The sequence below is a fragment of the Equus przewalskii genome, chromosome 4 (assembly GCF_037783145.1).
Source record: "Equus przewalskii isolate Varuska chromosome 4, EquPr2, whole genome shotgun sequence".
Classification (NCBI taxonomy): domain Eukaryota; kingdom Metazoa; phylum Chordata; class Mammalia; order Perissodactyla; family Equidae; genus Equus; species Equus przewalskii.
Genome location: NC_091834.1, coordinates 5,758,484 through 5,773,087, shown reverse-complemented (window position 1 = coordinate 5,773,087; position 14,604 = coordinate 5,758,484). Strand labels below are relative to the sequence as shown.

The window sequence follows — 14,604 nt, the reverse complement described above, 5'->3', positions numbered from 1 at the left end:
AAGGCTGCCCGGCCAGTATGGGAATGAATGAGCTCAGCTGAGTCCAGTAAAACTATTCCACAATCGAGTGGCCGGCGAGTAACAAAGGTTTCTGAGCGCGGAAGTCTTTTTCCATGATAGCTGGCAGACTGGTGCCTAGTCCTGAGCTAGGACTGTGCTCTCTGTGGAGTGTTGCTAAAGGCCTAGCCAGCTGAATGATGGGTCACCAGGAGTACATTTAAAGACTGCTAGAGTGTGGCTTGCTTCAGGACCGCGAAGGTGGCCCGCCCTAGGAAACCTGTGTGTGGAATTCATTGCGTGAGTAGATTAAAAACCCGTATGATCTCATCAATTGATACCAAATCACATTGTATACAGTTTAATACACAAAGATATCCCATATAGGTTGACTTAGATGTGGAAAATAAAAACCCTAACTAGAAAAACACTAAAATTAGTAGAAGGAATATGTGTATTCATGTGGTAGGGAAAGCCTTTCTGAACATGACTCCAAACCAGAAATCTGACTAGACAGAAATTTTAGGTACGACACACAAAAGAGAACTTCTGTATGGCAAAAGAAAATATAATAAAAGTTAAAGGAAAAATTCCGTACACTTATAGATGCATCAAAAAAGTCCTGAAAAACACACTCTAAAGTGGTAACACTGTGTTTAATTTCTTAGAGGTTAGATAACAGGTAACCTTTCTTCTGCACTGTTTAAGAAGTCTATATAACTAATAATCAGCAAAAACAGAGATACTTCTCTTTTGGCAAGAATAAGAGAGAACGATAAATTGTATTCTATTTGCCTAGGTAAGAAGGTATTCAACATGGGGGAGAAATTTTTTGAGAAGTTTCAGTAAGTTTTGGTGCATAAAGACTTAACTTTGATTTACATGTTATGATCTTAATTTTCTTCTTTCTCGTCGGTTTTTTTGGCATTTACATTTGAAATCTGTGTCGTTATATTAGTTTTTCAGCTTACTGTTAAGTATAATAAAATATATAAAGTTAATATGATTTGTTGACTCCACAGATTTAGGCATGTAAAATTCACTGTAATGCAAAATTAAGTAAAATAAATGCTGTTTAATCTTAGAGCCATACTGCAGAATTCCTGGGCTGAAGTCATGGATTTGATATTGAAACCCCGTTCTGGAGGTGAGAATAAAATTTGTGTTAAAAAAAATAGGGGGCTGGCCCCGTGGCCCAGTGGTTAAGTTCGTGCGCTCCGCTTTGGCGGCCCAGGGTTTCACTGGTTTGGCTCCTGGGCACGGACATGGTGCTGCTCATCAGGCCATGCTGAGGCAGCATCCCACATGCCACAACTAGAAGGACCCACAACTCAAGGTGTACAACTGTGCACCGGGGGGCTGTGGGGAGAAAAAGGAAAAGTAAAATCTTTAAAAGAGAGAAGGAAGAAGGGACGGCCAGGTTTTGTCTTATGTTGAATCAGCTGTGATAATGAACCGTAGTTGGCTTTGAATCCTGGGAGGGTAGCATGTTGACAAAACCATCTCGTTCCGTGAACTTTCTGCATTTGCCATCTTTTCACTTTCTGATGGTTCTCCTCAGGTAGTAGAAGCTTTTCAGAGTACCTATATTGCAAAGAGCGTTTTCTAGTTTTGTGTTTTCAATGAAGCATTTTAAGTTAGGGAAATCTGTCACTTGGATAAATGTTTGATCACCGCTTTTTTCTGCCCCGCAGCCGAGAAGGGCTACTTGGTTAAATGCAGGGAGGAGTGGGCGAGGACCAGAGACCCGGCTGCTGCCCTCCGAAAGCTGCCTGTCAGAAGGTGTGTAGAAGGGCAGCTGCTTCGAGGACTCTCCAAGTATGGAATGAAGAATATGGTCTCTGCGTTCGGCATAGTGAGTGCAATTTGGGAAGTCAGGCAATGACCCAAGGTGGTTCAGTGCTTTTTAAATTTTGTCTTTAAATGTTTGAGTAAACTTTGAAAGAGAGAAGGTGAATAAAGGTGCTTTGGTGATCTCTGAGAGGTTCTGTTCAGACCCTGAATGTTGATGGGGTGGCCAGTGGGTACGGGCAGTGTTGGCAGGAATTACCAACATTGAGGGCTGGAGAAAAGCGTTAATGGGGAAAACATTATCGACAATGAAAATGTGATTTAAATTCAGTATCTTGCTATTTGAGAAATTCAGAGTCCATCATAGAGGTCATCTCTTGATCATCCTCCAGCATCAGCACCGTGACCTGTCTCACTGAGAGGGCTGCACAGTTGGCCATCTAAGCGATTGCGTTCTGATTTGGTTTCTTCCTGGTGGTTCAGGAGTGGGCACCATCTTGGCCAGTGGAGCCTAAACTAGTATTTGTATAATGCGCAATAGACTAAAGTTTAACTCTTAAATTACGTGTATCTTATTTACTCTTCCCCCGATAGACAAAAAAAGCAGAATTCTTGCTGCAAGAAATTAGTTGTCAGTTCAGTCATTTAGGTTTTCTCCTTCCGTCAAATTATGGGAGAGAAAGCACTGTGGGCTCCACAATTGATGTGTAAATTCCTTGAGTTTGAGTGAAGTCTAATGTCGTTGACTTAGGGAATAAAATTTATAGCATTTGCTTTATTTGCGTGAATGTCCGCGCTGTGGATACAGAACGGGGAGCGCCACAGCTCTGCTCATGGGGGCAGCCCTTCGTCTGAGGGCGCCCGCCTCTGAAATTGGTTTCTGCAGATCAGTCACTCTTTCTCTAGGCTGTTAGGAAAATGAGAGGTTTAAGGTATGAGTGATTTGCTAGGGTCACCACTAAGCAAGCAAGATGTCTTGGAAAGTTCGGCACTTCTAATATTCAGAATATTTTTTTCCTTGTCTATTTTTTCCTCCCCTCAGATACCGAGAAATAATCGCTTAATGTATATTCATAGCTATCAGAGCTATGTGTGGAATAACATGGTCAGCAAGCGGATAGAAGAGTATGGACTGAAACCTGTTCCAGGGGACCTGGTTCTCAAAGGAGGTAAAAAGGCAGATACCGTCGTCGTCCACCAAACTAGGGTTCGGTTGTTTGACACGAGTGCTTACTGTGCAGCGTGGCTGCTGATTAAGAGAGAGCGATGTCTGGGATGTTTGGAGTGGAAGGACCTTGTAGGTTGGGGCAGACTGTCTAGCTTACAGCTCACGGGATGCCCGGGAAGTTTGCTCTCCGTTCTTCAGATGAGGTTCAGTCGCCCACCCAGCTGGCTGAAAGGCGGAAAGGCTGGGATTCAGAGTCCTGCCTGCCTGCTTCCAGAGTCCGTGTTCTCCCGGCACACCCGCTGCCCCCACTCGCTGCACACCAGCTGCAGGGTGCCCAGTAGACACACTGAGATTTGTCGTTTGTTCAGAAATTTTAGTTAGTTATTTTCCTGATTTGGTATTTTTTCTCATCCAGTATTGATCACATCCAGTGTATTTTAATGTCCCATGTGCCACCACATCTCATCCTCTAAATAAAGACTGGTTTTTTTGGTTTATTCTCTTAGCTAAATGCATTCATTTGTGATAGCTTTCCAAATGGTATTTTTTAATACTATGTATTTTACAAATATATTTGTTATATTTATGTATATATGTGTTCCTACTATCTATTTTTTTAGTGTTTTTTAGTAAGGAAAAAGGATCTGATTTTTATAGAACATTTTTTTTTAAGATTTTATTTATTTATTTATTTATTTTTTCCCCCAAAGCCCCCCGGTACATAGTTGTATATTCTTCGTTGTGGGTCCTTCTAGTTGTGGCATGTGGGACGCTGCCTCACTCAGCGTGGTTTGATGAGCAGTGCCATGTCTGCGCCCAGGATTTGAACCAACGAAACACTGGGCCGCCGGCAGCGGGGCATGCGAACTTAACCACTCGGCCACGGGGCTAACCCCAAAAAGGATCTGATTTTTTAAAGCAAACATTCCCAAAAATGAGGGTGCAGCCGAGAAGTAAATGTTTTTTAACTTTCTACTCCTAAATCCATGATTTTTATTCCTTGTTAGAATAGAAAAGACAGAAAGGTGTATGTATATTCCCTCTTAGTTTTTCAAGCTTAGTAGGCCACCAAACCTGCCCCCACTTCCACTTCTGACTACTTAGATGTGTGTAAGTTTAGAAGGTGGAGCTCATGAAAAGAGTGCCTGTTTTCTTCATTTTTCTTAATTTATTCATTTGTGATTTGCAGCCACAGCGACATATATTGAGGAAGAAGATGTTGATAATTACTCCATCCATGATGTGGTAATGCCCTTGCCTGGTTTCGATGTCATCTACCCAAAGCATAAAAGTAAGTTCCCTGTGTGGGGAAAATAGTTAAAATAAAGACTGACACAAATAAGCCACTGGCAGCCAAGAATAGAGAGGGGGGGAAAAATTAGTACTTTAAATATGATTTTAGAACTTTGATTTCCATTAGGTTTGAAAAAATGTTTAGATTTCAAGCATATATAAACCATGTTTACTTATAGAAGTCTTCCAGAAAGGGAGGCATTCAGATGGATAATTTAAAGTAAGAAACAAGATGGTGGAGATGGTGGTGGCAGTGGTGGTATTGGTCGTCTTATTATTTAAATTTGTGAAATTCACTAATTCTTATTAAGGATGGGAAGGGTTTGGAAAGTGAATGATAATTCTACTTTAACATTGCTTTTTTTAATCTTTTTTTTAAACCATATAAGTACTATCTGCTCATTGCGTTTTAAGTCAACAAGCACAGGGGCCAGCCTGGTGGCACAGCGGTTAAGTGTGCACGTTCTGCTTCGGTGGCCCAGGGTTCGCTGGTTTGGATCCTGGGTGTGGACATGGCACCCTTGTCAAGCCATTCTGTGGTAGGCGTCCCACGTATAAAGTAGAAGAAGATGGCATGGATGTTAGCTCAGGGCCAGTCTTCCTCAGCAAAAAGAGGATTGGCAGCAGATGTTAGCTCGGGGCTCATCTTCCTCAAAAAAAAAAGTCAGCAAGCACAGAAGTTTATAAAGTGAAAAATCAGAATTATATCCCATACCCCAGAGGCTGTTAAGGATTACTGCTGATACCTTCATGGATGCCATTTTTGGGGGGGAAATTGGAACTTTTAATATTCACGGATTCAGAAATTGAAGAAAGAAAGCAGCTCTGAGCCTGGCACCCACCTTGTGGATTACTCCTGGCCAGGGCTGGTCTGTGGGAGGTGTTTTCCTGTTAAAACATCTTTCCTCTCAAGAGGCTGGAATTATTTTACTTATCAATGTCATGTTCCTTGAAATTTTACAAATCAAAGAATGATTAGGGTTAACACCCTTCTTTGATAATGCTGATACTTATAAAAGAGTTAAATAGTAATCTGCCACTTCCAGTTGATTCATTTAGTCCAATTGCTGTGCTCTCATACTTCAGTGAGGTTGACTTCACTGGGAGAAAAGGAGTAGAGAAGAGGAGAATGAGTAAGAGAAGCAGATAGGGAGGGGTGTGGTCGGCCTGTCCTGGGCAGATGGCGCAGTGAGGAACCAAGGAGACGAGTAGCAAGAACTAGTGAGAAGGAAGGTACCAAGATGCTCAGAGCCACACTTGCCCTCTTTCCAAGAAAGAAAAGGAAAACATTCTTTTCTTCTTTCTTATGCCTCTGAGGATCAGAAACTTGGGCCAGTACCAATTAAAACATAAATTCAGCACAGCCTTAGACAAAGCCTTATGGCCAGACAGGGCCTCACTGGCCGATAGGTGGTAGTTCAGGCATGTGGATTCGAAACATACACACGCTTGTGTCCACTGATGCTCAATTTAGGGATCCCTGTTGTCCTTATAACTGTGTCATGAGGGAGTCTTTCCTTGATCCTGGTATACCTGGCATTTTTAGGAATAACTTGAATAAAGAAATCTGTTTATCGTATTTGCAAATAGTGTGACCCAAAATAGTTAATATTAATTACATGAAAAATGAGTATTTAAAAAAACTGCAGAGGGCTTAATTTAATAGGGTTGAGTGTGAATTCTCACAGTTAATGCTCAAAGATCAAATGTATGGATGGAAAAGGCCCAGTTTGGTAGTAGTCTACATAGAAAGTGTCTGGAGTTATTGCTGAACATAAGCCTGTCACCCCGAGGCAGATAAGCAGTTTGGTGGGGAATACAGAAATGTCAAAGTAGTGGCAGTTAAGGGAACCATTGTTTGGCCTAGAGAAGATATGGCTGAAAGGTCCACGACTTACAAGTACATGTGGAAGACAGTTAACCTGCTGTGCTCCAAAGCAGCCAACAGCAGTTACAAGAAGACAGATTTCAGCTTGGAATAGAAAGAACTTTCTAATAGTCACAGGCCTCACAAAGAAGTCGTTCCCTGTAAATGACAGCAGTGTGTAAGCAAAGGCCGATGGCTGTCTCTCGGGTGTTACGGAAAGATTCCACATCAGCTGCGAGAGTGAGCCGGATGGCTTTCCCAGGTCTCTTATTTTCATGTTTGTTTATAACTACCTTCTTCCAGAAAGAGTTTGAGGCCTCTGTATATGGTCTCTTCCGACTCTGAGCGCATAGACATTTTAGTTTAGGGCCTCCTGAGGAAATGGCCTCTTGAAGCTAGCTTGGGAACCTTACAGCCCAGGTACTGTGGCTGGTTACAGAGACAGCTTACACGTTGGCAAGACGTAAGCTGGAGATACCTAGTCCTAGTTTAGGTCAGTAGGTGTTGACTCCAGAGAACAGGCTGGCTCGTCAGCCAGGGCGACCGATTTCCCTGAAGTTCCACGGCGCTCTGTGTAGTCGGGTTAGAGGCAGCTCGCTGACGTGCGCGCTCTGACTCGCTCTTGTGTTTTATATCAGTTAGCGAAGCCTACAGGGAAATGCTCACCGCGGACAATCTTGACATTGACAACATGAGACACAAAATTCGGGACTACTCCTTGTCAGGGGCCTACCGAAAGGTCGTCATTCGTCCTCAGAATGTCAGCTGGTGAGTGACGGTCCGGGATGAAGTAGAGCTGAATGCCTGTGTGAGAGCTTGACCTGTTGCATCACTTACATATTTTTCTGTGCTCACAGCCTGGTGTCTGAGTGAGTTATTCTTGTTATTACTGTTATCATTACTGCTACTACTTGGTGTTTTTCAAATCATCAGGAGATAGATAAATGCAAATGTGTAGTGAAAGTGGCTTCGTTTACATTTGACTGACATTACTAAACTCTGGAGGAAATCTGTAGAGAGTGAACTTTGTCCCTATGACTGAAACACGGGGATTTGCTTACAGAGCTACCCCCGAGCAGGGCACCTCACTCACAATTAGCTGTGGGTTCCAGACACTGATCTGGTTGTTTTAATGTCATGTTTCTAGAGAGGAAAAGATACTTATATTAACCCATTTTCAAATACTTTAATACCTAGTATTATCTAAAGCTTTGTTTGATAACTTTTAAAATTAAATCCTGAACTAGTTGCCCATTGCCGGGAAATCCTCTCTCTTTTCTGTCTCCTCTCCCTCTCTCTTTCTCTCTGCCCTCCTCTTCTCTGGAACGTGGGAAGAGGGTCGCCGAGGTGGCCTGGGTCTCCCCACTTCAGAGAGCCGGTCCTCCTGGGTAGCGTGGTGTTCGTATTGGTAACCACTCTGGAGAAAATATAAGCGCTGTGATTAATTCACTCGCATCTGTGCACAGTGAAGTTTACTGCTTATCAACTACATATGAAAGGAATTTCCATCCTAGGGAAGTATTTTGTATCTTTTACGTAGGCTGGCATCATCTGTCGTCTTGCGAATAATAATACAAAGGTCATACTTATGTATAAAATCTGGCTGTATTCTGTTACTGAATAGTTCCACCCAGAATTATTTACAACAGACCTGTGTGTTTTCGGTGCTAAACAAATGGTGATGAGCGTGGCACCTTTTATGGAAGTTCACATTCACACTCTCTTTGTTTCTGTGTTTTGAAGGGAAGTCGTTGCATATGACGATCCTAAAATTCCCCTCTTCAACACAGACGTGGACAACCTCGAAGGGAAACCACCCCCAGTTTTCGCTTCTGGTGAGTTTACTTGGCCGTCGGTTCTGTGTCGACTGTGAATCATTTTCTCGTACAAAAACATGGATTTAAAAAAACTCTCAGAATCACCATCCCCTCCCACCCTCTCTGATTTCTGTTTTGCGTTTCGTCGTGATTTCATGATTGTGGCTGGAGGTCATTGATTGAAACAGGAAATCCCACTGAAAACGAACAAGCGTTACAGAAGGTTGTGAGCATCAGCTGACTGAATCTTTCCTCCCCTCCCCCGGAGATTTTCCACCGGGAAGAGAGTCCAAAACACTAAATTTGTGTTCTCGTTGGCAAATTTTCATTGCCATTCCCTTGTCTGTTTTCACTCTGAGCTCTAAAATTTTTTTTTTTTTAATTTTTCATGCATTTCTCTCCTGTGCTCTTCTGTCACCTGCCCTTTTCATGAAGGTTGCAGGCAGAGTTACCGTAGACCGGCTGGGTCGCACACTTGCAGGTCTCTTCCTTCCTGTCCCTTCTCTGAGGCCCGTGGACGTGGGCGCCTGGGGAGAGGAGCACAGTTCCTGTCCTTGTACAGAGGTGGCTTGGCCCGGTCTGTCTGCAGCCGGCTGACCTTCCTCACTCTTCTCTTCTCTCTCGCCCCGCAGAGGGCAAATACAGAGCTCTGAAGATGGATTTCGCTCTCCCTCCTTCCACCTACGCGACCATGGCCATTCGCGAAGTGCTGAAAATGGACACCAGCATCAAGAACCAGACCCAGCTGAACACCGCCTGGCTCCGCTGAGCCCTCATGCCCAGATCGGAAGACGCTGGCTTCCTGCTCCTTCTGCTCTTCGTTCCAGCCCCTCTGGGGCTTTGGGATCTTTGTAGTAAAAGATTATTTGTATTTTTTCAAGCTTTTCTTAGCTTAATTTGCAATATTTGTACACATACACAAATCCTGAGGATCCTGACTCCAGCCCAGAGAGTGTAAATTGGTCAGAGGATGTTTCAGGTGCTTAAATCATGGTGAAAGTCGGCTTTACTGGCTTTATGATAATTGGGAAGGACTTTGGTTTAAAGTAGCAGTTTTAGGTTTTGCTGCCTTCTTGGAGGACCACAGGAATTTTTAACACCTCCATGACTGCAGTATACGACAGTACATTTGAAGAGAATTTGACTATGGATAAATAATTAGACCCCCTCCCCACTTAAGAACATAAGTCAGTCTTCATGCTTATTTACATGATGATAAAACATCTACAGGTTTATAAACTCGAAATGATTGTCATTCTCTAGCTCAGGCACCACGTTCAAGCAGATGTTTCCAGATGTGTTAGTTGCGAGGGCTTTGGCGTTTGTATTATCGTTGCCTTGCGGGATGGTTGCACTGAAGGGGCCTGTTTCCTTGATGCAAACGTGTGCAGCTATTCTTATTAGTTCAGGTCTCATTTTCATTCTGGGTGCCTTTTATGTTCAGAACTCTTTCCACTGGACTGCTGTTTGTCCAGAAATAAAGAGAGAGCAGAGAAGACAACTTGAAACACTGACAAGGGCTCCTCGTATCAGCAGCGTTACCCTTTGTCACCGACGGCTTAGGTGTTTGCGTCTCTGGCATTGCGTAAAACTTCTGTGGTGGGAAAGGAGAAATATGCCTTTCCAAGGGTGTGTGGCCTAATTGTACCCAGTTTTATTTTCTATCATTTCTAGAACCAAATATAATAAATATTTTTAAAAACTCCTTTCTGCTGGTTGTGTTAAATCAATATCTAAAACTGGGTGCAAATGAGAATCTTGGCTCAGACTGAAGGCAAGGAGCTAAGTGAATGAGACCTTCAGAAAGGGTGTTGACACAAAGGTGTGTCGTGATGGGGTGTGAGACAGCATGAGGATAATACGGAGTTGCAGATTGTATGCCTGATGAATCAGGCTAGCGTGGATTCAGGTTGTTCTTGCAGTAGCACCGCTCACTTGCCTTCCAGTGTACTTTCTGGAATGGAAAGGAAAGGGATGGAGGGGAGCCACCCCCCCGGGAACCTGACACCATGGGAGCGTGAGTGACGTTCATCTCGCATCTGGCAGTGGAGACAAGATGGAGGACTGTTTGTCAGCCCTCGTGTTTTAATGATGTCCGTAGCACTGAGGAGGTTAGAAAAGGATTAGGAATATCGTGGTGAAGTACTCTTTTAGCTGGCTAGTTTCTAAAGAATCTTTGGTCTTACAAAGGCCACACTTCCTGAATGTGTCTTGGTCAGTTTGTAGTTTCCATTACTAGAAGTTACTCTCCTTCATCAGGCGGATGAGTGAAAAGTATTTATTAAGGGAACCTAACTGCCTGTTGGCAAGTGCATTCAGTAATTCTGCATTTATAAATTTACATTCCAAAAAAAAAGGCCGAACTTACACACGGTTTCTTCACTGGGGAAACGCTGATGGTTCTCTGCGACGAGTTGGTCTTCCGGGCTGCGTTAGCTGACCACCAGTTCTTGCCTGTCTCTGCTTAAACATCAGTGGGGAAATAATGATTCAAGGCGGAGTCTTAGAGCCGTTTTGAGACCCAGGGACATAGCGTGCAACTCCAGGGACTTGGTCGACGTGGAATAAATCATTGCCTCAGCGCAGATGCTCAGACATGTTATTGTTAACAAAGCGGAGAAATTCTTTTGAGGCAAACTTACAAAGCCTGAAAGCGCCGCATCCTCCACATGAAAGTATCTTCTGTCCCAGATTTTTGCCTGAAAGAAACAATGAAAGATCATTATTTTTTGTTATAATGTAAAACCAGCACTATTTACTAATGGAAGAGTTAGCTAAAAGAATAAAAAGTTTGTACTATTAACTGTTCTTATTCAAGATTCAATGTTGTAGATAATAACTAGACATTATACTAATAAACAAAATTGCCCTGGTCGATTCCTGCATCCACCGAAAAAATGGTAGCAGCTGTGACAGTATGTCAGCACTTCCAGCTCCCCACTTGTTCCAGGCAGTACAAATTAGCAAACACTCGTGTCTGTGCCGCAATGCATCTTGCGGCCAATTTTGCACTAAAAAATAAGGATGTGTATGTGCGTGATACCAAATAGAATACATGTATGAATGTTATATTAACTTCTAGTCTGTACTGATGTGTGTACATGTGGTATTTGAAACATAAGGACAGGACAGGCCAGTGTCCCATGTCGTCACCACACAGGAAGGAAGGGAAGGACAGTGGAAGAAACACAGGGCTGTGCGTGGCGGGGCTCTGCCCTCGCAAATTGCAAGGAGTGGGCCTGCATAGCAGAGGAGAACTTTAAGGTTTTTCTTGGTTCGATGAAATCTGCTTGCCCACTTTGTGGGGATCGGTTCCCGTAGGATAAAACATCTCAGTTTGGGATCATGATCTCCTTGGAAAATCTGAGGGAAAAGTATGGACACTCCCCAGGAGAAGGAAAGGGTACAAGTGTGTGCACACACGCATACACATACATACATACGCTAACTTTTTGTACAGTTTTCTGGTCTCCAGTGTATTCGGATAAGACCGCCTACTTTGAATAAGTGCTTTCCAAACTGTAATGTGCATAGAGTCACCTGGCAATCTTGTTACACCACAGAACATGTCTCAGGAAGTCCAGGTGGAATCAGAAACACTTCGCGTTTCTAAGAAGCCCCAGAGGATGGCTCTGCCTGGGTCTGCACACCATGCCTGGGAGCGAGGCTCTAGACCTGTGCTGGCCAGTGCAGCCGCCGCTAGCCACGTGTGGTTAATTTAAATTAAAGTTAAGTAAAGTCAAATTTAAACCTTAGCTCCTCAGTCGTGCTGGCCACAGTTGAGTTTGCTCCCCAGCCATATGTGTGGCTAGTGGCTGCTGTATTGGACAGCACTGCTCTAGATAACAGATCAGTCACCTGAGACACGGCGGGGTCTGCATTTATCAGGTGTGACACCTAATGATGCTGATGTTAAAGGCAGACAGTTAATACGTGTTCCCCTTGTGCAAGTGGGATTGCATTGCAGTTGGAGCTCGGGCTCACATGGACAGTTTAAGAGTTCCCACTCGGAACAGATCACTCCAGGAGTCTTCCTTACACTCGCTTCCACACTTCTCGTTTTCTGGCCTCCTCCAGGATCACTTGTGATCCTTTTTGCTCTTTTCTGCCCTTGCTTTCATCTAGGTACTTTGTCCAGAGGTTCAGTCAAAATGGTCTGAAAGCTCTGTGGCCTTGTTGCTCCAAGTGGGAAAATTATCCAAAAAACCAGTCTTGACTGCAGTAATTAAAAACTGTCCTTCTTGGCTGGCCCACGCTGTAGCTTCTCAAGAAAGCGGCAGCTGCAAAAAGCAAGAATGGTTAGAGTCTGTGATTTTGTTTTCTTATAGGAGAACGGTGATGACTTCTCATGGCAGCTTTTCCACGTGCGATAAAGACTCCTGGAAGGGGCCAGTACGTAAGAGAGACGGCAACAGGAACTCAGGGGAGAAGTTCCTCAAAGCCCTTGTCTTCTGATGCTTGCTTACTGTCCCCTCAGAAACTCTAGATGTTTCTCTAGAGCAGCTCTATCCAACAGAAATATAATGTGAGCCACGTAGTAATTTAAAATTTTCTAGTAGCCACATTAAGTAGAAAGAAACAGGTGAGGTTAATTTTATTATGTATTGTATTTAAACCGGTATATCCAAAATATCGTTTCAACATGTGGTTAGTATAAAAAGCTAAGTATTTTTACACTGTCCTTTTGGTACTAAGCCTTTTAAAATCCAGTGTGTGTTTTACAGTTAGCACATCTCAATTTGGACTAGCCACATTTCCAGTGCTCAGTAGTCACATGGGGCTACTGGCTACCATATTGGACAGTGAAGTTCTGGAAAGATCACTTCTTTACTGCATGTCACTGGTTTAATGGTAAATTTGTCCTGAGTATTAAGATTTAATTTGTAAAATTGGCAATATTTAGTTTGGGAGTAAGGCTAGTTAAATGTGATTTTGAAATGCTTAATAGATTATTGTTTTATGGTGATTGGGAGTAAATATTTTTGCCATGGGGGCACATAGCAAACGGGATTGTTAATAGGTTCTGAAAGATTTCAGGATGCTTGAAATTTTCCCTCAGCAGTTCCGATGACACCCTGCAATTTTCTCTCTTCTCTAAATAATGCAGAGTTAATCCTTCCTGCAGCCTCTGTGTAGATTTTAAATTCCAAATTCACGGATATGAGTTGAGGTTCCCGGGAAGAGAATGAGGACTGTGTGACTGGAGCGCGTAAAGCTGGGACAGCAGGCTGTGCCGGGTGGCGGGCGATGGAGGCAGAGCTCAGGTTGGTGTCTTGTTTGTTTTTGTTTTTATTCGCAGCCTTGTTGAGATATAATTCACACACTGTACCATTCACTCATTTCAGTGTACAGTTCAAAGGTTTTTAGTATGTTCAGAGTTGTGCAGCCATCACCATGATTAATTTTGCAACATCTTTATCACCCCAAAAGCAAAACCCCACCAGCAGTCCCTTCCCATCCCCAGCCCAGCCCAGCGCCTGGCAGCCATTACTTTCCTGGCAAGAACTACTTTCAGCCTCTATAGGTTTATCTGTTCTGCTCATTCATATAAATGAGAGTTTACAGTCTGTGGTCTCCTGTGTCTGGCTTCTTTCACTTAGCCTCCTGTTTTCCGGTTTCATCCGTGCTGTAGCATGTAGGAGCCCTTTGTCCATTCTTATTGCCACATAATATTCCATGTGCAAATATCCCACATTTTGTTCATCCATTCATCAGTTGATGGACATTTGGGTTGTTTTCACCTTTTGGCTAATGCTGCCAGCAACATTTATGTTCAAGTTTTTGTGTGGATATATGTTTCCATTTCTCTTAGGTGTAGAGCTAGGAGTGGAGTTGGTGAGTATGTGGTGACTCTGGGTTGAATGTTTTGGGGAACCACCAGACTCTTCCACAGCAGCTGCGCCATTTTACGTTCCCCTCAGGAGCGTGGGAGGGTTCCAGTTTCTCCACCTCGTCACCAACGCTTACGTCTCCGGCTATGGCCATCCTGGTGCTTGTGAAGTCACATCTCATTGTGGTTTTGATTTGTTTTTCTCTCATGACTCTTTTTGTTGAACATTGTTTTGTGTGCTTAGTGGCCCTTTTTCTGTGTTTTCTGGAGAAATGTCTGTTCAGATCCTTGGCCCATTTTTAAACTGGGTTGTGTTTTTGTTGAGTTGTAAGAGTTCTCTGTATTTTCTACATACATTATCAGATATATGATTGGGGGATATTTTCTCCCATTCTGAGGGTTTTTTTCACTTTCTTGGGAGCTGAATTTTAAAGGCTGCAGGAGATATCCTTTATTGAGATTTTATTTGTGAACTAAGAGTCCACAATAACCCCAAAATGGGTTTTCATGACCGTGAGAGCTCGAGGTTAAGTGCAAGAATTCCTCAACCTTAACTTTCCAGGATGAAAGGCGCTCAGGCGCACTGGGGATGGTCTCAACTCTGCCTGCAACTGATCAACTGAGAACTGTGTTCACACAAATAGCGCGTGAGTGACAACGCCCCGCTGCGCTCCTTCGACCCCCACCCAGCGCTGCTCTTTACTGGCCACGTTCATTCTGTTTCTGCATTTCTCTCTTGCTGTTCACAGTAATGATTTTCAACATATAAGATCTTATTAGCTGTTTTGACCAAGACAAAAATGTTTCGCTACCAAACACCTTGGTCTAGAGGATGCAGAGT

The 14,604-nt window shown here is 43.4% G+C and overlaps 1 protein-coding gene across 5 annotated transcripts in view; it reads left to right on the top strand.

The window, feature by feature from the left end:
* The window catches only part of PUS7 (pseudouridine synthase 7), a 46,876-nt gene extending 37,238 nt beyond the window's left edge, over window positions 1-9,638 (top strand). For all 5 annotated transcript variants that reach the window (XM_070617125.1, XM_070617124.1, XM_070617128.1 and 2 more), the window contains 7 exons: window positions 1,083-1,144; window positions 1,692-1,852; window positions 2,831-2,957; window positions 4,146-4,247; window positions 6,755-6,884; window positions 7,860-7,951; window positions 8,566-9,638. In XM_070617125.1, the coding sequence (XP_070473226.1) occupies window positions 1,083-1,144; window positions 1,692-1,852; window positions 2,831-2,957; window positions 4,146-4,247; window positions 6,755-6,884; window positions 7,860-7,951; window positions 8,566-8,702 (811 nt within the window). In that variant the 3' untranslated portion in view covers window positions 8,703-9,638. The remainder of the gene's footprint in view (window positions 1-1,082; window positions 1,145-1,691; window positions 1,853-2,830; window positions 2,958-4,145; window positions 4,248-6,754; window positions 6,885-7,859; window positions 7,952-8,565) is intronic.
* The last annotated feature ends 4,966 nt before the right edge of the window (window positions 9,639-14,604 follow it).